The 24102-nt window shown below is 42.7% G+C and overlaps 1 protein-coding gene across 4 annotated transcripts in view; it reads right to left on the bottom strand.

Annotated features, from left to right (window-relative positions):
- TBC1D24 (TBC1 domain family member 24) overlaps nucleotides 1-22519 on the bottom strand; it is a 33348-nt gene extending 10829 nt beyond the window's left edge. Inside the window, exons 1-4 of one of the 4 annotated variants that reach the window (XM_075436285.1) lie at nucleotides 22433-22519; nucleotides 18776-18811; nucleotides 6447-7481; nucleotides 4220-4237 (exon numbers count right to left, since the gene is read on the bottom strand). In XM_075436285.1, the coding sequence (XP_075292400.1) occupies nucleotides 4220-4237; nucleotides 6447-7405 (977 nt within the window). In that variant the 5' untranslated portion in view covers nucleotides 7406-7481; nucleotides 18776-18811; nucleotides 22433-22519. Of the gene's footprint in view, nucleotides 1-4219; nucleotides 4238-6446; nucleotides 7482-18775; nucleotides 18812-21984; nucleotides 22007-22432 lie in introns of those variants that run through there. The other 3 variants (XM_075436287.1, XM_075436288.1, XM_075436286.1) reach the window with 3 other exon arrangements.
- Nucleotides 22520-24102: the final 1583 nt, after the last annotated feature.

The following is a 24102-nucleotide window of genomic DNA, read 5'->3' as shown; positions in this document are numbered from 1 at the left end:
CTTCGTATGGCAGCTGTGGCCTGCACCTTTAAATATAGATGACGTAATGGTGAGCCAGCTAGGATGACCATGACCCTGAACAGATTTTAAATTATATTTGCTGCTTGAGACGATCTCACTGGCACTAGTATTTAAGAATAGAGAACAAAATATCTAAAGAAACAGCCAGGATCTGAAAGGAAGAGGTAGTACTTTTTGCCCCCCTCTGAGGTCCTGCCTGTATCATGGAACTAGAGAATTTCTAAAACCCAGAAATCTTCGAGGAATCAGTATTACCAGGATAAACAATTTTAATCCAAGGCAAATATTTGAAGCTTTTGGAAAGTTCCACCTCTTGGAAACATGCCATTACCAATGACTTCCACTTCATTAAGAACCAAAGGAATTCCTAGGTTCATGGTTACAGATGGAGCCTGAAAACACGAAGGAACACTACACACTCACACCAGAAAGCGAAGCCCCATGCTCCCCAGAGGGGTCTGACACAGTTATAACAACTGATTCATGGCTTTTAAACACCTGAGGTAATAATACTACTACTACTACTAATCATAATCGTCATCTTAACCAGCCTTCATTTCTCAGATTAAATAAGCACACAAACTCAGAGCCTGGGGATTAAACAAACGTTATTGCATCCGCGGCCGATGTTAAAAACTTCTAAAATGCAAGAGTGACAGCCAAGTACATGGTGGAAGTGACACAGGACCTTACAGAAGATACTAAATTACTGGGTAGCCATTAGTTAAATGAAGCTTTAGGCACTTTGCTCTGCATGCAAGGGTTCAGTTGCAAGCATTTGCCAATTTCTGGTGGGGTTTTTTTCCTGACAATTACATATTTCTTTCCTCTCACTTTCATGGAACATACAAAGGACTTCAATACTGTATACCTGCATGTATTAGAATAGCTCAGCTCACTCCCTAGAACAAAAAAACAATATATTTGTTACTATTTTTCTTGCTTGTAGTACCAAGAAATCAGCAGCATTTGCACTGTACCTTAGAGTGGTGCTTGCTTGGAGACATTTGGAAATGCTTTCTAAAATTTATTGTAGCTGCCTTAGTGTCAGCATTTCTAATGAAGTGACTCCTTAGGTCACTTAAAAAAATAAAATTACTGCTTGCTCTAGCAAAATGAACCAAATCAGTACTTGTATTGCTACACTGCATTATTTAATTAGTAAAGAACTGATATGGACACCTATTTAAGCAAGCTGCAACCATTAATGGGTTTTAAAACTTACAGTATCACTGACTAGGACACTATTTGTGCTTTTAAACACACCAAGCTGAGGCACAGGAGAGATCAACTGAAACAAGACTTGAACCCACATCTTCAGAATCTTACTTTAGGTCTCAGCCCTCCTGGTCATGTCTGGTCTGCAGCTAAAGACTGGTGGCACTACGAAACAAAGCTGAGAAACAAAGCCTTGGTTTCAGTTCATCAGAAATTAGATTTTTCTCACATTCAAGGAATTAAAAAATATTCAGGACAGTCAACTAATTTATTACAGTGAATTTCTGGAGGAAAAGTAATGATGATAAACAGCCTAAGAGTTAGTAGCAAATATCAAAACAGTTTTAAACTTACTAAACCTCAAACAAGAAAGCCTCATAATTATTTGTATGCTTAGTCTACAAATTCTTCACAGCTATGAGATCTGTTTGGGCAACTAAACTTAAGTACTTGTTTCTAAAACATTCTCCACTTCAGTGTACCTTTACTTTTGCTTCTGTTCTTTCTCCCAACGACTATGAACTGTTGATTTAAGGACCTTCCCACCCAGACCCCACCTGAAGCCTGTGTTCAGCAGTATTCATAGTAACACATCACTTTCAGTACCCCGTGCCTTCCTACAGCTTTTCCATGTAGGTAGAATATCACCTTTACAAACACACCTTTCCGATTTACTAGAAAGCATTTACTTTTGTATTGGCCATTTAAAACTATTCCAGGCATGTGATTCCCGTCCCTTGAATATCATGGCAAGCCATTTTGTATTTAATGCTACCATTCAGTTAGTAAACCTAGACCATAGCTTGACCTAAGTATTTGAAATACAATGACCTGCTATTTCCCAGTAATAAATCACAGCTGCAGGTGCTTAAGACTGAAACCTGATCCTGCGTCAAGACCAGTGTCCATACACAGCCTACACCAAACCAAACTCTGCTGCTTAACAAAAATAAAAGTTGGGTGCTGGGGGTGTTCAGAAAATTGCAGCTACAGTTACAAGTATCTAATCTGTATTCATCCTCTCATTTCTGACAGTATTTCTTTAATGACACTGAAAATAATCTACTTCAGTTGGATAACTGCTTTTCATAACAGTAAATGAGCGAAAGTGAACAGCACACAAGGTGGCTAAGAAAAAACCCCAATGTTTTGGTTTATACTGGTTGATGAAAATTTAGTTTAGCCTTCACCACACCAGCGGTCTTTCAGGGTTATATGGTAAAAAACCAGCAGTTTGGGAGAACACCAAATTTGGACTGGCACTGCATTAAAGTCTACCACTAGAACCGAACAAATTCATTAGGATTTTACCCTGCATTTGTGCTTCCCTCAATTCTTCATGTTGGCTTATTGGGATTGCCATGATAACTTTGTATTGATTGCTGATGTTGGAAAGACATGTTCAACTGTTATTATCCCAAAGGAAATGAGATTTAGAAAAGTAGTACAATTTAAATGTTTAATAAAGCAGCTTATTTGCTATTTTCATAGGAACGTTGATTTTACAGCTCTATCATTAATACAATGTGCTTCAGAGACCTCAAAGTTCCTGAAGATAAAGCCAACATTGACAACATGTGGTAGTAGCTGTCACAGTGGATATGCTCTGTATGTATTCGAAGACAACAAATACCACACTCCGAGGTATGACTCACTGAATTACATCTTCCTGCTCTACTTTGTTTTTGGTTAAGTCTTACAGGGTCTGCATTATCTTTAAAACCCACTATAATTTCAGTTAGACCATAAATGTGTGATAAAAGCGATATGTTGTTTCTCAGTCATAAATGGCAATATAAGCCACATGTGGTGTATAAGCCTGAAACCTAATCCTGTGTATCAACAGACACCCTGCATCTACCTAAGTCCCCTCAAACCCAAACTATGTGCTTCCTAGCAGAAATCAAGGCTTTCTGCTCCTTTCAAAACACTGAAACTACAGTAAAATAATACACAGATGTTGAAGATTTGCTTGGCTGGAATTAACAGCCTGTTGATTTATTAGAGGTAAAATGCTCCACACACAGGATATGATATGAAACATGTTTTGATAAGTCTCTTAAGGTGTTCTTTCAGACATGAAAACATGAGGAAATGAATTCCAATTTTGATTTTATAAATTAGTACAAATGTTAGTGTGCATCACTCACTAAAGTTAACTCAGGGCACCTGCAACAAGGCCAGAAGATTCTCAGAGGCATTAATTTAAACCCATACATCTGTGGTACTTAATACTCACAGGGCAGTCTTTCTCCTTTCCAAGTTCTCTGCTTATCAGGTATCACAATCCACTGGGTTTTGTTCTTTAAGATTTGCTTTCCAGGCCAAGACTTGATGAATGACTTCATTAACCACTAATGCTATATGGCTGAGTAACTCTGACCTCCTTGACGCAGGAAAAATGTCTTCTCGCCTCTAAAAAAACCCTATCTACTTAAAAACAAATATAATTTAGTATGAATAGAAACAAGTCACTTTTAAGAGTGTGCCAAGCTGGGTTCAGTCCAACTTCTTTCCAGTTAACTGCGGAAAGCATGCAAAGGAGAAAAAAAGTCGAGTATGTCTGACATTTATTGCAACAGCATGCACCAGGTTTGGATGTGGGACAATACCCACCAGTTCTGAAGACACGTTACTTAAGATGTTTTTAAAAAATAACACTTTCTTCCAGTGTAGAAAGGACTTAGATCCCACCGTTAACATTACTCTTTTCCATTCTGGAAAACGCAGGCCTGTATTGCTGTAGGGAAGCGCTATGTTGACTCGCTGGGCCCACGATCCCTTATCTTACAGCTTTGCAGGTGCTTTGAACTAACTTTGTAGGACTGTATCCAGGAAATGTTACACAGCAATTGGATGCTATAATTGCTGCCCTGCTTCTCCTGCCCCAGCATTAGCAATAATGACAGCCTTGGAAAAAATAACCAGCCAAAGATAGAAAAAATGAGCAAAGTGCCAAGATACAGGTGTTTTAACCTACCTTTTGGGAGATGCAACACTGCAAACAGGAGGAGTACAGTGGGCATGGAATTGACAGAAGGAAAACGTATCAGGAGAAAGAAAAAAAAAAAGATAGAAAAGATCAGTGATTTTCTACATCCACAACAAAGTGAATAAGATGAGCCTGGAGAGAAACAAAGTAAGGTTTGATTCGAATCACCAAGCATGAGAAAAACAGACAGGTTAAAATATTTCTTATTTCTATTTTTTTTCCTCCTTTTTTTGCTACCTGCTTGTACTTATCCGATTGGAAAATACTCCATCATCTCCTTGCAGAGGCCAAACACATCTGGACAAGAGGACTCACTCACATCGTCATTTCTCCAGCACCCACATTTGCTTACACTGGGATCCAAACAGTCAAGTTCACAGCGGTTACTACACTGGGGAATACCGAGAAGTTTCAGTATGTTTACAAAAGCAGCCAAGAAAGGATAAAAGTTTTTCACCAGCAACTCTGTCTTGTAAGGCAGTAGTAACTACTGGCATTATTTGGGTATGAATTTACCATATTTGGCTTTGAAGGCATCACTGATGTTCCAAACAATAAAACCTCTACAACATTTAACACAGCAGGAGCTTCTGGGTTTGGCTTTTTTTTTTAATGTCTGTTTTTTTGGTCAGTGTTTTGGTTTAGTTTGTTTGTTTTTTTAAAGCTCTCATTCTATTGCTGAACAATATGCTCGGAAAGGATATTACAACTATTCTGAACTTAAGTACGTGAAGAAAAGCTACACACTGGAGGAGTTAATACTTCTGGTTGTGAGTCCCAGATACAAAGGTCTGAATTCTACCCAATGCGACATTCCATTGAGTAAAGGCCGTGAAATATTTAAGACTGACAGAGCAGTCTCCTCCAAGATACGAGCACGACAAAGCACAAGCTAATTGTAAACCAAACTGTGAGTCTAAAACTGTTGGAAAAGACTGGAGGGAACTTTACATGTATTTGGGCATAAGAAAGAGGTTCAGCTAGCATTTATGTTATTTTATAGGCTGAAATCTGGTTAAGTATGTATTTCAAACCCATGGAATGAATATCTGTTTGCAACTACTGTGACTAACTCAGCAACACAACTGGCTGCAAGATCCTAATGCATCAGTGGCTGATATCTTTTAATTTTTAAAAATTTAGAGCAAATGAAAGATTGTCCCTCTAGAATACCAAGTTCCAGATATCACACTTATTGACCCCAGTAGACTTCTAGAAGTCATCCGCTCTTCAGAGGTCAGGACAGCTGATAAAGCTGTTCAACACTCAGATTTCAAAAGCAGTCAGGAGGTTTTCTACAGTCACAAAAAGCCTTAGGAGAAACAGAACATGTCTACGACACCAGTATTTACCTGCACATACATTTGTACTTGCCAAGACAATAATTTTGTTTAGATTAATATACTGCTGCCTTTTCTACGTATATGGAGAGGTCTTTCAGCTGAGCTTTTTAAAAGAAATTGTGATTATGCAATCACGGTTTAGATCGGTATCCTCACTCTTCTCTTCCACGGTTCTTTCAAAATCATTCTTTTTAATAGTGCATGTACCTGTCACCAAATAGGTCAACTCTGTGATTGCCATACTCCTGACTTTCAGGAGGCTTGCACTCAAACTAATTTTAAAAGTAACATGTAAATCAGACTACTTTCTTCCTTGCTCTGTTAAAATAACTCCACAGTTAAGCAAAAGGTTCCCAGCTGGGACAGTGTTTGCCTACTTCCACTAAATAAATGCTGAATTCACAGTACTGGGCAGCATGAAATTGACATTTTATACCAATAATCTCACATTTAAGAATTAATCTTCACATATGTTTGGGTACTTTTCTTCCAAGTAATTTATCAGTGTTTTTTCCAGCCTTGCTAAAATGCCTTTTAGTTTAAAAACAGCTTGTGAAAGACATTTGAGATACAATACTTGCAATTAATATGCACCTGTAAAAAGTAATTCTAAATTCATCAGCAAGTAAGCTATAAGAAACTGCTTCGTTTCTCTTGTGTCATAATATTTTAGTTACACTTGTTGTTACAATCCCAGCAATGCTTAATTTTGGGGCTGCGACTTTTTACACAGAGAAAAAAAAATTAGCAGAGACACCACCATGTACCAGCAGAGCTTCCCTACACCACCCAGGATTGACGGATTGACTGACTGCTCATCATTCTGGGAAAACTCACAAGATCACTGAAGCTACCTGTAGTGAGAGCCCTACCTTTTCTGTTTGACCGTGATGCCCTTCTGCTGCAAAGCCTTCTCATTGGCCATCTGCAGAAGCTGGATCTCCTTCCGTGAGAAAAGGCGGATAGCAAAGGCTTTCTCCAGAAGCCTCTCTGGAGACACTGACTTGGCAATGTCTCTCACAAAAGCTCGGATGTCCTGCTGTATGCTGTCAGACTCCATAGGCTGTCCAGCTCTGACTTTGTGAAAAAATTTCAGAAGAGCCAGCGCAACACGATAGAGAACCTTGTAGCCCTCCACCAGAAACACATCAAAGACCCGAGCAACATACACCATAGGCAGTTCACCGAAGAGCCACCGTTGCCAGTCAGAGTACACCTCCAACACATCCTCGGATACTGCCACCATCAGCTTATGTGCTGCCTGACAGTACTTGTTAACCAGGTCACCAAAAGTCATGCAGGAGGACTCAAAAGCTAAGAACGTCTGATCGATGAGCCGCTTAGATGGGTCATTGCAAGCAAGGATGCGACAAACCTGTTCAAAACACTCTGCCTCATCTTTGCTGTAGTGGAGGAGCAAAGCTATCACAGAAGGCAGCGCTGGGCAAAATGATATGTCTGGGAACTGATTTGCAATGCACAACATAATCTTCCTGACTGCCCCGACGCCTTCTGCATTCAAGCAGTATGTGGGGACCAGGCTGTTATCCACAAACTCGGGTAGTGGAAGGGAGCTACTGTTACGTTTTCCAACAATCTTCACTACAATGTCCCGGTACACATTTGCATCTGGGGTCACTGTGCGGCATGGGATATTGCTAATCAGTTTGTGGTACACTTTGGCTCTCAGAGGGTGGTTTTTGGCCCAGTAGCCCTGCCGGGCGAGCTGCTTGAGCTCCTGGAACTCCGTGCAAGTTAGCTCCTTCGCATCCTGGCTCTGGACAGTAACATCCATTTTGTCCCAATCCACAAAGCGGTTGTATTCGTCCATTGCTCCAGGACAAGCATATCAGATAACTCATGAGAATGAAGACCTTATTGAGTCATTCAATGACTTGCAGCTTTTTCTGCAAAAGGAAAAGTAAAAAAAAAAAAAAAAAAAAAAAAAAAAAAGAGTTTTGATTAACAGGTAATCTCCCACTTTCTTTATGAACACACATGTACATTCAACTTGCTCCTGCAATGCTAAAACTGTTCTCTAAAGCAAAGAAAGCTAGAGACACATGCCTTTTTATTTTTAAGCCAAACTTTACTTCCATTCTGTCAATAATTCATACTGAAGTAATTTATCAATGGCCAGCCAAGAGGTTGATTCTGAGGACATCTCCACAGGAAATTAATTTCCCTAACTGAAGGTCCAAGCTGAGGCATGGATCTTTATGTTAGCTCCTCCCTTGGAGGACACAAAACTCCCACTTCAAAACTATCCAGTGTAAAGTCTATTTGATTTGCAGTCTCTCTTCCCAATTCTCTGGGGAAATAACTGTTACTTTTACTACAAGGATGCAGTCTCACGCGCACCTTACACTGTTCTAAGCCTGTGCGGCCTGTGACAAGAGATGCTGACTTCCTGCTAGCCACAGCCACGTGTTCTTAGTCATTTCTTTGGGCTGGTACTAGCTCTCACGTGGCCACACAGTCACTGAGACCAGGCTGTTCATCTGGTACAATTTTTCTTTTCCATTGGATAAGCAAGATGCGCAGCCAGATCAACGTCAGTGACAGAACAAAGATGAGAGCAGGATAGAGCCACCCTTTCTGACTGCAGTACGGGCTCGCGATGCCTTAAAAGAGCTTCACGACACTGCTTCTTCATTCTCTCCAGCACTGCACTGGACTTCTGGCCCTGACCTTGCCTGCGCTTCTATGACCAAACTACCTCTAGAGGGCCTGCTATCACCAACATTATAAGTTTTTAAAAACGCACACCACTGCAAGATCAGGTTCTGGCCTCTAGTTCCTCAAACCACATGTTTGCATCACATACCAGCCGACTCCAGCTTTAAAGTACACCTGTGTCTCAGCACCCAGCATGACTGCAACCACTAATGGCCATACCTGAATCAGCTTTAATCAAGTCAGTGCAAAACTAAAAAGGGGGATACAATAAAATACACTAATAACAGCAGGCATCGGGTTTGTCCAGTGCTCGAACGTCTCTGCCAACATGTCCTCAGTGCCAGATTAAAGCTAGGAAGCACATGGCCATTGATCCTGCACAGCCTGTAAAGGCAGATAATCCCTATAAAACATAACAGGCCTATAAAACTGTTTTTTACAATTAAGATATTATGTAGCAAGGTTAAATCAACAAAAACATTTACTGAAATGCTTCCAAAGAATCTTAGTCATTCCTGTGTCAACAGACTGGAGAACGCATGGAAGTTGACATTTATCAGCACGGTCTTTCATATAAAAGGTGCCTTAAAATGACTGGAAACTCGTAAGGTAAATACACCATCAAGACAGACAGCTCATCCTCCCTACTTCACTACAGGAAAGTAAAAGTAACATTTTGCCTCAAGTAGACAGAGGTTTGTAAACATACAGTTAGCATTAGCTTGGACAGCCATACATTTAATTCAGACAGTTTTAGATTCTGACTAAATATTAATCTGTGTATTTCGGAATCACATGCTGAAACTCCAAAATTTAACTCCTCTTTTAAAAGGTTGGCAACAACACACAGGAGCATTTCAGAGAAGGCTTTTGGATGGCTCTTCTCTACCAAATATTTACTTCTGTTTTGTTGGTTTTTTTTTAAATAAAAATAAGATTCTTTCTGAGTCATCCTTGTACAGTGTAAGAGCAGTACAGAAATGCTCACCATTTCTTTTTGTTGTATTCTTCCACATCTGAAACTAATTCTCAGACTGTAATTAAAGGAAGCAACACATTGTCCTGACGTCATTTCTGAAAGCTAGATACTGTACAGTGTTCAAAAATTATGCCTCTCAGTGTGAGCTGAGAGCGTGTCTTCACAATATGCAAAGACAGTAACAGTAGAATACCAGTCCATTGCAAAGTCAATGTCAGCTCCACGGAAGTTAACATTATTCTGTCATTCTCCACCTGGGAATCATAGGGAAATTCATTATCTTTAACTCAAATCCTAGAATAATACCCTTGTGGAGAAGAGAAATTTAATCCTATTTAGCAGTGACCAAAGCATGGAGAGATGAACCGTTCTGTTCATGGTCACTTCAGCATAGAAATTATTACTATCCTGTGCTTGCTGGAGCAATCACCCCTTGGGACCCGCTTATATTTGTATTAGGGAGGGTTAAGTAAAATGTCCATCCTATGAGACAATTTCTAAGACACTCAGAGTTACATCTCGACTGTCCATTTTCCTGTGAAGTTTCTTCCCCTCCTCCTTATGCTTTCCTATCTTATTTTCTACCACTCAGGAGACACAAGAATATTCAGAGGTTGCAACAAACAGACATTTTTCCCCTCCAGAAGTTAATGCCCATTCCATAAACTAAGGAATTTGATGAGTATGTGCTCCTCAGCAAGCTCACTGAAGTCCATGGCTAGAGGATGGAAGTCAGACTGCCAGAACTTTTGATTTGAGCTTACAGTCCTATAAATACTTTGGGTGAGATAAATCTGTTGGGTCTGCAAGTAGGTCTGGCTGCTTCTGCTTTTCAAACCTCTAGATGCTGCAAGAAAAAAATGACAGCAAAGCAAATAGACATTGTCAAGGTTGCCAGAGCATGACCAGCTCTTAACTATGCTTGCAAAACCAACAGAATTAGCATGCTTCGGTGTAATGGTGCATAGCTCCTGACACTATGCCAACAGCTACTGTAATCTAGCAGGCCTCAAATGGGGAATATTTACTTGCCAAAGGAGAAGAGCCCAAGAAATCTCAGGAAAATTCCAGCCAGCCTTCATCTCCTCCTCCCACTCCTTCCGAAACCTCCTCCACCCCTCCCTCCGTCCCTCCGAGCAAGTTCTCTCTCTTCTGGCAACCATGCACAGAGCAATGTTTAACTTTGAGCTGGCAGGAAGAGGAGGCAAAGCTGTCTCGCACTCAGTAGCAAAGGCCTAGCTAGTCCTGGCTGTCTCCTACCCATCTCTCCTACTGCAGGGGAGCAAGCAGGCAGTACAGACTGTTCTAGTCGGAGGGACTGAAGGCTGGGGTGTCAGTTCAGGAGCAGTGCATGTCTGCGTCAAAGTCCCATCTTCACCTAACTACCTAGCTTTCACACATAAAGAAAGGATAACACACAGGCAGAAGAGAAAAAAATATTTCAGAACGTAATGTTTGTGTAAAGGTATGATTAAAGGCAGGCAGAGAGACCCAGTTACACCTCCTTATTGCAACAAACCTCTTTCACTCGTGCAAAAGCAACTTCAGAGTAGTTAGCATCTTGTTAAGTATCCTCTAACTGTACACGGGGACAACCAGACGGATCTGCACCTGAACTGCACAGAACTGAAATGCTTTCAAGTACCTGTTAGAACAGAACTATAAGGAGATTGTAAAAATTTGCAAAAAAATTTTACATTACTCATAACAACAACACTGCTTGAAATTTATGTATACCTTATTTAAGGGGAAGCAGCCATTATCCTTTCTAATCAGTATGACTTTTACAAAACAGTAGGAATTAACACAGAAGAACAGAAGCAGGAGAACAAGCTGTTTTCTTAGTAACTGCCACACAATTTTGAGATGGTTAGATCTTGTAGTCTATAATGGAGCTCTTAGTTCAGTGCAATATAAAAAAAACAAAACCACACCACACAAGTGAGAAGTAGAACTAGAAAAGTGCATACTGAAGGTATGCCAAAAATGGCTGCAGAACAGGCAAAAGATTTTTCAAGGTTAAGTTTAAACTATGAAGCAAGCAAGTAATCATTACCATTCAAAACCCAGTAATGACCATGGTAACTGAAACTGGCATGATTTCAAGTCAGTGACTAAAGTTTTAGGAAATATTTAGCTTGCTAGTTTAGCCACATTTTCCATTCCATTCCCTTAGATCTTCCCATTGTCATTTGGGCTACTTTCAGAAGACAGCTGAAAACTGTGCTGAATTTGTACAGAATATACAGCAGTGAAGCCAACTGTGACAGTCAAAAGTCCATATTGCCTATGAAGAAAAGTTCTACAAAAGTGTCTAAAAGTACATCACCAGGAAAAGATATGATCTCAATTATGACTTATCTTCATTAAGGGGAATATAGGGCCACAATATTACTAAAGATAACATGGCTAGGGCCAATATTAATAATTTTTTGTTCGCTTTCCAAAATGCAGGAATTAGCAAACTGAAATATCTGAAGTACAACTAACACAGAGGACAATTTTTTCTTTCAAATCCAGAGTACACACAGCACTCTATAACAGTGAAATATTTACATTCTGAACATTTTAAAAATAAATTCCAGCTTTGGTTAAAACCTGAGATTATGTGATTTAATATTGCTATTAATAAACATGGGAAAGTTTCCTAAAAAACCCAAATTATAATTAATCAGAAAAACCTTGTCCCCTTTTCTGTTTGGGTATTCTTGCAACTTTGTGTTCTGAAAGTCTGAATACAGATTAATAGCTTAAGACACTTCACTCAAATCTTGTGTAGCTGCTCTGTAACAACAAACTCAAACTTTGAAAATAACATTTTTCATTTTAACCTTGGACAGTTACAACACCTTTGATTCAGCCATTTGCTATATACTGTACAGATACAGCTAGATACCGATAACCAAAATTTTGGCATGCATTTTTATAACATACTAACAGAAAGCAAAAGTAAATATTTTCTTTTGCTACTCTACAAACCAAGACTAATGTGAGACTTCCAGACCTGCAGCATATCATTTGCTGTTTGCACTGTTGAGTCATGATATAGCCAGGCAAAAGACTCAAGTCTACTCTCATAATCTCACTAAACTAATCCGTGCAGAAGGCACACAAACAGGTAATGAGGACTGCTTCCTCTAGACTGCTAGCTATTAGTCCTCATTCCAGTAAGAGAAAAAAATTAAACCCAAGACCCTGTGTAGATGATTTCCCATCCTTGAGGAACACTCAATGATGTCTGACATGTTTGCTTCATACACCAAAGGATCTGACAGAAGAACAAAGCAAGACAGTAACAACTGCACCATGAAAGACAACTAGCAGACAGTTACTCTCTCCTCCCTGAGCACTTCAGTGCATCCTGCAGTTTTCCCCAAGCCCAGACTTAGAGCAGCCTACCTTGACATCTCTGCTACGGGGATCTGGAAACAAGACCGCACACCACAGTGCCGTCCCCTCTTCCCTCAAACACCTCCCGATCAGAAGCATGCTTTACCACGTTTACAACTTCAGTTACTTCCTACGCTGTACATCATCAGAGCCAAAATTAAGCATTCCATTTAGCACTAGAACAAGCTGAACACGACTAGCTTGTCTTGTGTAGGAGAGCAATTTGGACCATGCTGATGCATTCTGGAATGATGATCCTTTTCAGTAGAGTACACAGAGTTCAATGGAGTGCTTTAACGAGGTTAAATGCAGTTCGATCTCTGATTTGCCCTGGGCACTGTGTACAACACAAGCTGGGCTCCAGGAATATTATTCTGGATAGTGTTCTAATACTAGTCTACCAATAGCAAGAGGGGATTAGTTAGTTGGTCCCCGCTGCTTTTTGATATTTTTTTGGGACAAAGTCTAGAAACCTCTCACTTTCCTAAGTAACTTATAAAGACCTGATACAAGAATACACTTTAGGGCAAATCATTTCAGGCATCTAGACGAGTCCTCTTGGGATGTCACTGCTGCACACAAAGCACAGTCACAGAAAGTTTGTCCTAGAATCCTATGCTTTCATTCTTAGAAAAATACTATTGCCTTCTTAAACAGGGTCTTTAAATTCAGACACACAATGAGCTCTTCACTGCTGGCCAGACAAATGACAGTAGCTTATATTTAAGAGAATGTGTATGTCTCATATCTGCAAGCACTTGACTAGAAAGCAGCACCACCTCCTTCCCATCCCCTGCCCTGGGATGACACAAGCACTTCTAATGCTCAGTCACTGTTGATACTGGGAGCTGTACTGATCGTTAAGACACCACAGACCTACAAAATAAACACACAAAACCCAAACAAGACAGAAGTATGGAAAAACCCCCAAAACACTTTTGTTGAAAAAATGGAAGAAAAAAGAAATGGTTAATGGTTCCACAGAGGGTGAAAAAGGCTAAAGAAGAGAGCATTGTAAGAGGATGCTGGATGGTAAATGTTATCAAAGACATAGATCAGGAGCTTTCTGCCTTGCCTACACCATAAAAAATGAAGAAACAACAATTAAACAGAGGAGAATTCCTAATGTTTTCTCCCCTTAAAAGAAAAGAAAGCTGTATTTAAGCAGCAAAACTATTTCACACAATGTATTAAAAATGATCCATTTTTTAAAAATACTTTTTTAGTATCTGTCAAAGTAGTGCAGAAAATACAATTTCCTACTATATTGACTGTTTTCTCCTTCTGGTTTCTTCCAGACTGTAAGAATGAAAAAGATTCCTCACATTGTGCTAGTAATTCTTCTGCCCTTTGTTTCAAAAACTGAAGTAACTAGAAACAGGTCTCCCTCCAACAGAAAACTCTGGCTCTGATAAAAATTTTACACTGAACATGCAATCTCCAGTCTTCAGTCTTCCCCCCACCCCACCGCTAAACACCTCAGTTTATATCTTTCTGTTTGGAAGTACAGTCTACTATGTACAACTGAAAATGCAGTGCACCTGTCAGTGAAAAGCTCCAACACAGTAGCAAATCCGTATGCAATAAACCAAACCATGTTCCTGCTCTCTTGCATTGAACACTTTCTGTCAGTTTGATGTCTATCATCTCTAGATCTTTTTCCACTACAAACATTTACTGGCAGAAAAATATCTTTAAACCTCTGTGCTTTGAAATGTTCTCCTTTTAGACATAATGTCTGCATTTGTTTATGCTGAACAGATATTTATCACTTTTCCTCCTATCTAAACCTCCTCCACAGGAGTATCACAGAATCACAGAATAGCAGGGGTTGGAAGGGACCTCTGTGGGTCATCTAGTCCAACCCCCCTGCCGAAGCAGGGTCACCTACAGTAGGCTGCACAGGACCTTGTCCAGGCGGGTCTTGAATATCTCCAGAGAAGGAGACTCCACAACCTCCCTGGGCAGCCTGTGCCAGTGCTCCGTCACCCTCAGAGGGAAGAAGTTCTTCCTCATGTTCAGACGGAACTTCCTGTGCCTCGGTTTGTGCCCGTTGCCCCTTGTCCTGTCACTGGGCACCACTGAAAAGAGCTTGGCCCCATCCTCCTGACACCCACCCTTCAGATATTTGTAGGCATTTATAAGGTCCCCTCTCAGCCTTCTCTTCTTCAGGCTGAACAAGCCCAGTTCCCTCAACCTCTCCTCGTAGGGGAGATGCTCCAGTCCCCTCACCATCCTTGTAGCCCTCCGCTGGACTCTCTCCAGTAGCTCTTCATCCTTCTTGAACTGGGGAGCCCAGAACTGGACACAGTACTCCAGATGAGGCCTCACCAGGGCAGTGTAGAGGGGAAGGAGAACCTCCCTCGTCCTGCTGGCCACACTCCTCCCAATGCACCCCAGGATCCCATTGGCTTTCTTGGCAGCCAGGGCACACTGCTGGCTCATGGTTAACCTGTCGTCCACCAGGACACCCAGGTCCCTCTCCGCAGAGCTGCTCTCCAGCAGGTCCACCCCAAACCTGTACTGGTGCATGGGGTTGTTCCTCCCCAGGTGCAGGACCCTGCACTTGCCCTTGTTGAACCTCATCAGGTTCCTCTCTGCCCAGCTTTCCAGCCTATCCAGGTCACGCTGAATGGCAGCACAGCCTTCTGGTGTATCTACCACACCTCCCAGTTTGGTGTCGTCAGCAAACTTGCTGAGGGTACATTCTAACTCTTCATCCAGGTCGTTGATGAAGAAGTTAAACAAGACTGGGCCCAGTACTGACCCCTGAGGGACACCACTTGTCACCAGCCTCCAACTAGACTCAGCGCCGCTGATGACAACCCTCTGAGTTCTGCCATTCAGCCAGTTCTCTATCCACTTCACTGACCACTCATCCAGCCCACACTTCCTCAGCTTCCCTAGGAGGATATCATGGGAGACTGTGTCGAAAGCCTTGCTGAAGTCAAGGTAGATAACATCCACGGCTCTCCCTTCGTCTACCCAGCCAGTCATGTCATCGTAGAAAGCTATCAGATTGGTCAGGCATGATTTCCCCTTGGTGAATCCATGCTGACTACTCCTGATAACCTTCTTTTCTTCCACTTGCTTGATGATGGCCTCCAGGATAAGCTGCTCCATCACCTTTCCCGGGATGGAGGTGAGGCTGACCGGCCTGTAGTTCCCTGAGTAGATGTAACCGTGTTTTGTTTCTCATGTGCTTAGAGTTTCTTTAGTCCAGAACAGCAGCTGACAGCACGAATGGAAACACACGTAGATTTTTACAAGTAGAAGACACAATCTTAGGCGTGATGTTTTCTCGTATCGAAGAGAGATGTTTGCCAAGGAGCATTTCACAGACAATGGCAATGTTTATGGGTTTACTAGTATGAGAAAACCATTCAGAGGTTAAAGAGCACACGCCTCCTAGACCTGTTACTCCCACTGCCTGACAAGTTTCAACAGGACACGATTATACCTTTTCAAAAGTTTTTGTGACCAAGTATCACAACAGCATGTCCAGGAGCTCCCTCTACGAAGCACTTGGTTTCCACTCTGGGCCATTTTCTACATGACAGTGTGCCTGTGCAACTGCTAAGCTCCTTGAACACTCAGCAACCCAGACTGCCGAGTGTGTAGGTCCCCAAACTAAGGCAGCCTGACTACAACAGAACCAGCCTGCCAGCCCGCAGGAACACCCTGGCCGCAGACTGCCATGGTTAGTGCCGCACTGAGAAAGAGAACGCAAGCTGCTTTATGGAGATGAACACACCTTTGTACAAAGCCCCACTCACTTTCCTACAGACAATCTCAGCACTCTCCAAGTCATGATCTATACCACACTGTAACTGGTTTTTTTTGGTTTTATCTTTCTGTTTCATAAAATAGTAGCCTTTTCCATGTACGATTTAACAATACATCTGCTAGGCTGGGCCAGATAGAATCACGAGCCTTGTCTGCAGACTACAGGGAAACCTTTGTTGTTCAAGTGACACACAAGCAGAACTCATCACAGTCTCAGCCTGAATGTTGCTAATCCTTTCCATACATGTTAATATAAATATACTCTCCATTCAAATACAAATATACACACAAAACATACATTGCATTGTACATATACCTATACCTATAGAGGCAATCTATAGACAAATGTCCCATTTTTTAAAACTAATGCTCAAATTCAGTTCCTTCACAGTATCGGCATCCATCAAAAATATGTCCAGATGGATGAACATTGTACATTTTCTTCTGCAAAAGGCTGAAAATATAAACTGTGCCATTTAAAGTCTGTTAAGGAAACAGGCCAATGCCCCAATCACAGAATCACAGAATAGTAGGGGTTGGAAGGGACCTCTGTGGGTCATCTAGTCCAACCCTCCTGCTGAAGCAGGGTCACCTACAGCAGGCTGCACAGGACCTTGTCCAGGCGGGTCTTGAATATCTCCAGAGAAGGAGACTCCACAACCTCCCTGGGCAGCCTGTGCCAGTGCTCCGTCACCCTCAGAGGGAAGAAGTTCTTCCTCATGTTCAGACGGAACTTCCTGTGCCTCAGTTTGTGCCCATTGCCCCTTGTCCTGTCACTGGGCACCACCGAAAAGAGCTTGGCCCCATCCTCCTGACACCCACCCTTCAGATACTTATAAGCATTTATCAGGTCCCCTCGCAGCCTTCCCTTCTTCAGGCTGAACAATCCCACACATCATCTTCAGAACAAAACAAAAAGACAATTTAATCAAAGCAGTACAAGTACCAGCGTGGATACTTACTATTAAAATTAATTCTTCTGCTAAATTAAGTGATAGGACATGTTTATATTGATTTAAGAGCTCCCAGTGCAATATAGGAATATACAAGCCTTAATCTCTCAGCACAGGAGAGTTTAAGGGACACCTAAATTAGGAAACGGGCAGATGAACCAGTAACCCTGGTCTAATCGAGCACACAAGTCCTTACTCTCTTAGTGAGCCTACAGAAATTGCTGCATGCACTCCCTGTCTCTGTACTAGGCAAACGGGGAGCTACACTCTATTCACAACAGCAGTTATCACTAGATCTTGTTTATGTCAGGGTACGTTTTGTGCTTCCATAATTTCAGCCAGCAGCCAAAAATGAGGTAGGAAAACCATATAACCTCAGGCTATTTCATTATTCCCTGCACCAAGTGCTATGGGTGTGTAAGTTTACAGTAAGATGAGCATACAAATATCACAAAGTTAAAGCTGTCATTCTATACAGAATATATTTTTTTCCAGCTCAGAAAAATCCTACAGATCTTCTCCCTTTCCCCCAGGTTTGTTCAGAAGAGAAGCTTCAATAATCTGGTATCCCTGACAATGGATTACCCCTTTCCTGAAAAAAAGGGTAGATTACCCTACACACCACAGATAGTTCAGACACCAACATCACGCCAGTTCCAAACACACTTTACAATTCAAAGAAGACCTATTCTCAGGCAGAATGCCAACAGCTGCATTTCAGTGAACTTGAACAATATATTGCTTCATCTGGATACTTATTTCTGTAGTCTTTCCAAAGTTATGGTCTATTAAAAGTCAAGGAGTAGCAATAAACTCCTCCTCTGCAGCAGCAAAGGTACAGAAACAGCGTTTAATAATGAAAAACTAATCAATGTAGAATCCCAAACTACTCCTGCATTATTTTGCTTATGGTTTTAAAATCAAAGGACATTTATAACAACTGATTGGCTGCTGAGTTTATAGTCTTACTACGAGTGTATATCACTAATCTCTAGTCTTACTAGAAACTTTGGGAAGACTAGCCCTGTTAGAAGGCCATTAAGATAGTAAGGGGTCAGAGCACAGGATATATAAGAAGAGGCTTTGCTGTTGATGGCATTCTTTACCCATCTGCTTGTTCTGAGTAAATCTAACAGGACTTAGTATACCTGACACGCCTACTCCTCTGCCAAGCGTCAATGCACTGGCCAATGGATTCAAAGTCTCTCAAATGGAGAAGAGGCCTTACATGCATATTGAAATGTAAAGCAGGAGCTGGAATCTTGTCTCTGCATGGAGCCAGATTATGAAGCAAACATTTTCTGTATGCAGTGAAGATATTACAAAAATAAAAACAAAAAACAAACCCAAGCAAAACAACAGAACCCCAACATTCTTCCACTCTTCAGACTGAAGCGCCTTTATTAGTGCTTACCTTAGGCCTTGTCCTTGTATAGATCTTTGTATGGGCCTGTTGGTGGCGGGAAAAAAATTTAAAAATTAGACTGTTTTTTAAACAATGCATTGGGCAACATCCACATGCATAAGCTGCACCACTGACTCCACACCTTTTTTAAAAAAAACCCAACACATCTGCCTGCGCTTCTACATGGCTTCCAACCTTCACACTTACAATTGGGGTACAGAAAACAAGGCAACAAATAGCCTCACAACAGAGAAGAGCAACTAATTAACTACATTTTAAAGTGCTTACAACATAACCAACTCATTTCAGTCTCTCAAACCACAAGCAGGATTACTACTTGTGGCAACTTTGTCATAAATACTTATAGCTAATATTCTCATTGTAGCTTACTGCTGTGTCATCCCATCTCATCCCCCCCGCCCCTCTTCTCTACAGGAAGTACAAAATTGTGCATTAAACAGGCAACCTGTGGAAAGCGTCTCTCCTTCTAGGACTAATAGAGGCACCTGTGGCACAGCTAGGGGATTTTAGAGTACCACCTCTGCAGCTTACAGTATTTAGTTCCCCAGTTCTGAAACAAAAATGACTATATTCTGAAGACATGCAATGGAGTACGGGGTTAGATCAGTTGACTTGGGAGGATTGATATACCAGGCCCTTGTCCTACTAGGTAGAAAAGTCTGAAGTAATCTAATGAACACTATTTTTCTTTTCAAATGAACGATATTCAGCCTAGCAGATTTTGAAATAACCCAGTTCTAATTTCCTGCAAAATACAGTCATTACAACAACTCTGTATACCAGTTATTTCTCAAGTTGTTTTCCGCTGAAAAACGTAACAAAATTCCGTGTTGGTGTAGCTACACTGAAGTTACATCAATTTGCTAACAAAATGTAGCTGTGTAAACCCCAAGTACAATGAAGAATGTTCATTAATACAGACATTGGCAGTCTATGAGATTTCTTCTGAGTCTCTTTCCTGAGACAGTGGGAATCAACAACAGTTGGTCTTTTGCAACATGTCTGAAAGCTCAGGTAATAGTCCTCCAACTTTAGAAGTTAAAGCAAGGGGAGAATAAATGAGACGTGGTGAAGCTTAAGAGTGTGAACACCACAGATACGAGAACTTTCATATATGAATCTTACAGAATTTAAAACAGTTGATTCCACAGCCAGACATCTCCAGCATGTACACATCCCACCAATACACATGGACTCCAAGCAAGTCAATCATTAATATAGTGCAGTTAGCTCTGTCTATTTTTATATCAGAGAGGTCGCGTGACTGCCTGGTCAAGTACAAAAGCAGTAAATGGCTAAAGACTAGCCCTGCTTAAGCAAAACCCTACTGCACACCCTGCTCCCCCACCCCCAACACACCCCATGCAAACATGTCAGAATACTGCAATTAAACCTGACAATAAAGCCATCCCCAAATAAGCAGACATTTAAAAGAAACCTTAGTTCTCAGTCATAATTCAAGGCTATGTATAGATGGAATATAAATAGCTATTTTTTGTCAGACGATTAACACAGTTTATCTGAGTGTTAACACACATTTCCCTCCTTCTGAGCATGCATCTGTACAGCCTAACACCAGCAATTCTAATGGCCTCTCCAACCTAATAGGCAGGGCAGGGTGTATTCTAAAGAGCTATAAGAACAGCAAGGACCAAATTTGTGGTCTGTTGACAGTAATTTGCTTGCCCCTAACTGTCTGTCTTTGGCACTGAAGCAAAGGTGCTTACGATCTAAACAAATGCCAGGGTAGTATTATCAGATTGCAGTAACCTTGGTGTTGGAGATGGCGAGAGACACGTGCAGTGCGGACTGGTTTGCTTTGCTTCCTTGCCTGCCTTAAATTTATGGACAGGCTAATTTGAGCATAGGAATAGCTTTTTTTCCAGCTTTCTTTACAGTCCAAATGACAAGGCTGATTGGGGGAAGGAGGCTCTTTCAAGATTTCAAATTAACAGAATGAAGAAACAAAGATAACCAAGGGGAGGAAACAAAGGTTGCAATAAAAGGAGAGAGCTGGGAAGAGTAGAGATGCTTAAATACATGACAGGTCCACAGACAGCCTGCTAGAAACACTTACTTGACAGCATTTAATGATTAACAGCAAAAAAACAAAAAGGCAGAAAGCTGCTTTCCCTTGCATTTAAATTCTAGCTGCAGAAACACCTGCAAACTTTCAAATATTAATGACAGAAAAGACATTCAGTACAAAGACTCTCAACAGCTAATTATTGTGCAATACTATTCACAGCCATTTTGCAAATTACAAAGGATGTAAATATCATGTACTGCTTGGAAGCAATGAAGAGCTAACACAAAACATGGCTGGAGTCCTTGGATCCAAGTTATCAGTACTGCTCCTGCAAAGTAACTATCTCAGCAGTCTTTTGCAACCTGGTTTAACTGCTAGCAATTGCACAAAGAATGAAATTCCAACAACAGGGAATTCCCTCTTCTGGTAATACAGAGCCCTAAATGTGATCCACGTCATTTCTATGCTCTGGGTATTCCTGTACGCTCTGACAATCCCAATGGAATTTCCTGTAAGCCAGAAAAGCTTTCAAATGCTCCAGCTTCCCGCAGGAATTGGATGTAAAAGTGCAAGGTTTTAAGATAACACAGTTCGACATAGAACCATCCACTCCCCTCTCATCACAGCTACACAGCACCTGCAAGGTATCACCTCTCCTGCTGCCCTCGGACACCCCCTGGGGCTGGCGTCAACCAAGCACACTGCATCCACTCGGTTATTTGCTCTCCTGTTCACAGGCCCAGAGCGTCCAAGGAACATTTTGGCAAGTTCTAGTGGGCACTCTCAATCCGGTGTTCAATGAGATAACCCTCCGGCAGTCCCAACGTCCCAACAGCAACTGTCCGCTTAAGGATGTGCTGCATATGTGTTTCAGAGAGCAGATCCTAGATAAAGACCAACGCAAAAATAAACTCATAACAAAATTTTACTTTTGTGACAGAAATCTTAAAATATTCAAAGAAGAAGCTGCAGAATACAAGTTTTGGGTTTAGACAGCTCTTCATGTGAATATACACTGCCCGTTTAACTGGGACCAGCTGGCAGAGTAAGTGTAAGCTGTGAGTATTTGGGTGAGCACTACCAGCAATCAGAGGATCTGTTTTCGCCTCATCCCCAGGTCTTGACAGACTTTGCGGAAAAAGCAAGCGTGACGGCAGAGAGCACTGACCTGCGCGTTCGCGGCAAGAGGCACCCACCAGCCATGTAAACGCCTCCGAGACCCTCCAGGCCCTGGAAGGAGCCGAGAGGCTGAAGCCAAAGGCTCCCACGGCCGGCTCGCAGCGCAGCGGAGGGAAGAGCGCCAGCTGCTTCAGCCAGCGGCGGCACCGCGGGCACCAGAGCCCAGGGACACGGCGGCTCGGGGCCGCGTCCCGACCCTGCCCCAGAAGCTCCCCCCTAGCCCCGCCGACCTCGCACGGGCACGGCCAGCGACCCACGGCCCGGCCCTGGGAGCCGGTCCCAGCGCGGCGCGCGCCAATGGTGCCCGACGAAGGCCGGGATCGGGGCAGGCCCCCTCCCTGTCCTGCCCGGCCACTCGCCGGAAGGCGCCGCCGAGGTCCCGACGCCCGCCACCGAACCCCACCCCCCCGAGTCGGCCGTGCCGGGACCGCCCTTACCGCCGCCACCGGGCCTGTCAGGCCGCCTCCGGCGGGACCGGGGGAAGCGGGCCGCTGCTCCGCGCATGCGCAAAGAGCGCGGCGGCGGGTGCGCGCATGCGCTCCGATGGGCGGCGCGGGCACGTGCGCCGCGTCTCCGACGTTGAGGCCGAGCGGGCCGAGCCGCGGCGGGGGGAGGGGCCGGAGCCGGCGGGGCCGTGGGGGGAGGCAGGCGGGCGGGCGGGCGGACGGGTGGCGAGGGGGGCCGTGGGGGGCGGCGAGGGGCGGTGCTGGGTGAGGAGGCCCCAGGCCTGTGGTTTTGCGCTGGAGACAGCGTTATTTACCAACCTGGCAGAGGCTTCAGGTGAGCAGCTCAGTGCAAATGTTAGATACAACCCTTGCTTTAAGATGTGAATAGTTTCGTGCTCACTAACAAAAGCGACTGTTTTTTTGCAAAGCCTGAAATGGCTGGGACAGAAGTGGGTTCATTCTAAAGATGAAGGACTTCCACAGTGTTTATTTGACTTGACTTGGCAGCAGTGTTCTGTTTACTGCTGGGTAAGTAACTGCCACATTAAAGATTATTAACTAGGAATGCTTAAGTGACCAATAAAGTGCTAATCTTTTATATGGCGTTGTAAACGTACACAGCTTGGCAATGCAGGCTCTTGCCGAACAGATAACAAATCCCTTACCCAGAAGGTTTACAATCCAAAAGACAACACAGGGAGGGCCACAAGGAAAGGACACGACGTGGTACTGAAACACAGAATACGAAGAGAAGCTGTAGCCATTGCAGCTGGATTTTAAACGGGGTCTTAAGAGGATTTTTCATATTTATCTTAAAGCTACTGGGCAGTGATCAGAAGCAAGATAGACACAGCATCTATCGCGCCAGGGAGAAACGGTTGGTAGGGTCGCGGGCACTGAGGCGACATGCAGTGCTGGATACCCGGCCTCGGGCAGTGGCCAGCGCTTCAGAAGGCAGGGCAGTCCCACTGCTTGAAAGCATGGCTAAGCTCAGAACTGGCTGAAAGCACTAAACAGACCTGTTAATATGCACTTCCTTCAGGGCTTCAGTGTGACTGCTGTGGAGAGCAATCAACTCGTGTCACAGAAGCACACGACAGAGCCATTTCCAGAAGCTGTACTGAAGTGATTCATTTATCCAGAAGCTGTACTGAGAAGTGATTCATTTATCCAAATGTAAATTGGAAATACAATGCATTATTTTACATTCATTTGTGTTTGGTTCTGTGGAGTCCTCAAGGGCGCTTACACACATGGAAAGGATTTTATTCCCTACACCAAATGAGGCTGAGCTAGCAAGGAAAGCAGGTTTAGAAGAGGATGAAAGTAGATGGAGAGGTGTGGGAACAGAGATAAATGTGGGCAGTATTTGATAAGACTTTGTAGGAAGATGAAAAGCTTCCATCTGTCTCCAGTATTTATAGCATGCTGTCACTGTGGTACGTGGGTCCTAAGTAGTCTGCATGTTTGGGCTCATGGTGCCCCTCTGAGGTAAAGCAGTGCTGGTATTCCCATGTTTCTCCAGGGAAACTGCAGCACAGGGAAGGTGTTCATATTGTGTGAACAAAGCTGTGGATTGACAGGCTTTAGAAAAGCGAGACCAGGCACAGGGAGATGGATTGGACTTCAGGAATTTCTCTGCTGAAGTGTGAACCATAATT

Source organism: Opisthocomus hoazin, chromosome 15 (assembly GCF_030867145.1).
Source record: "Opisthocomus hoazin isolate bOpiHoa1 chromosome 15, bOpiHoa1.hap1, whole genome shotgun sequence".
In the NCBI taxonomy this organism is placed as follows: Eukaryota; Metazoa; Chordata; class Aves; order Opisthocomiformes; family Opisthocomidae; genus Opisthocomus; species Opisthocomus hoazin.
The sequence above is the reverse complement of the archived record's forward strand: the minus strand, read 5'-3'. Positions and strand labels throughout refer to the sequence as shown.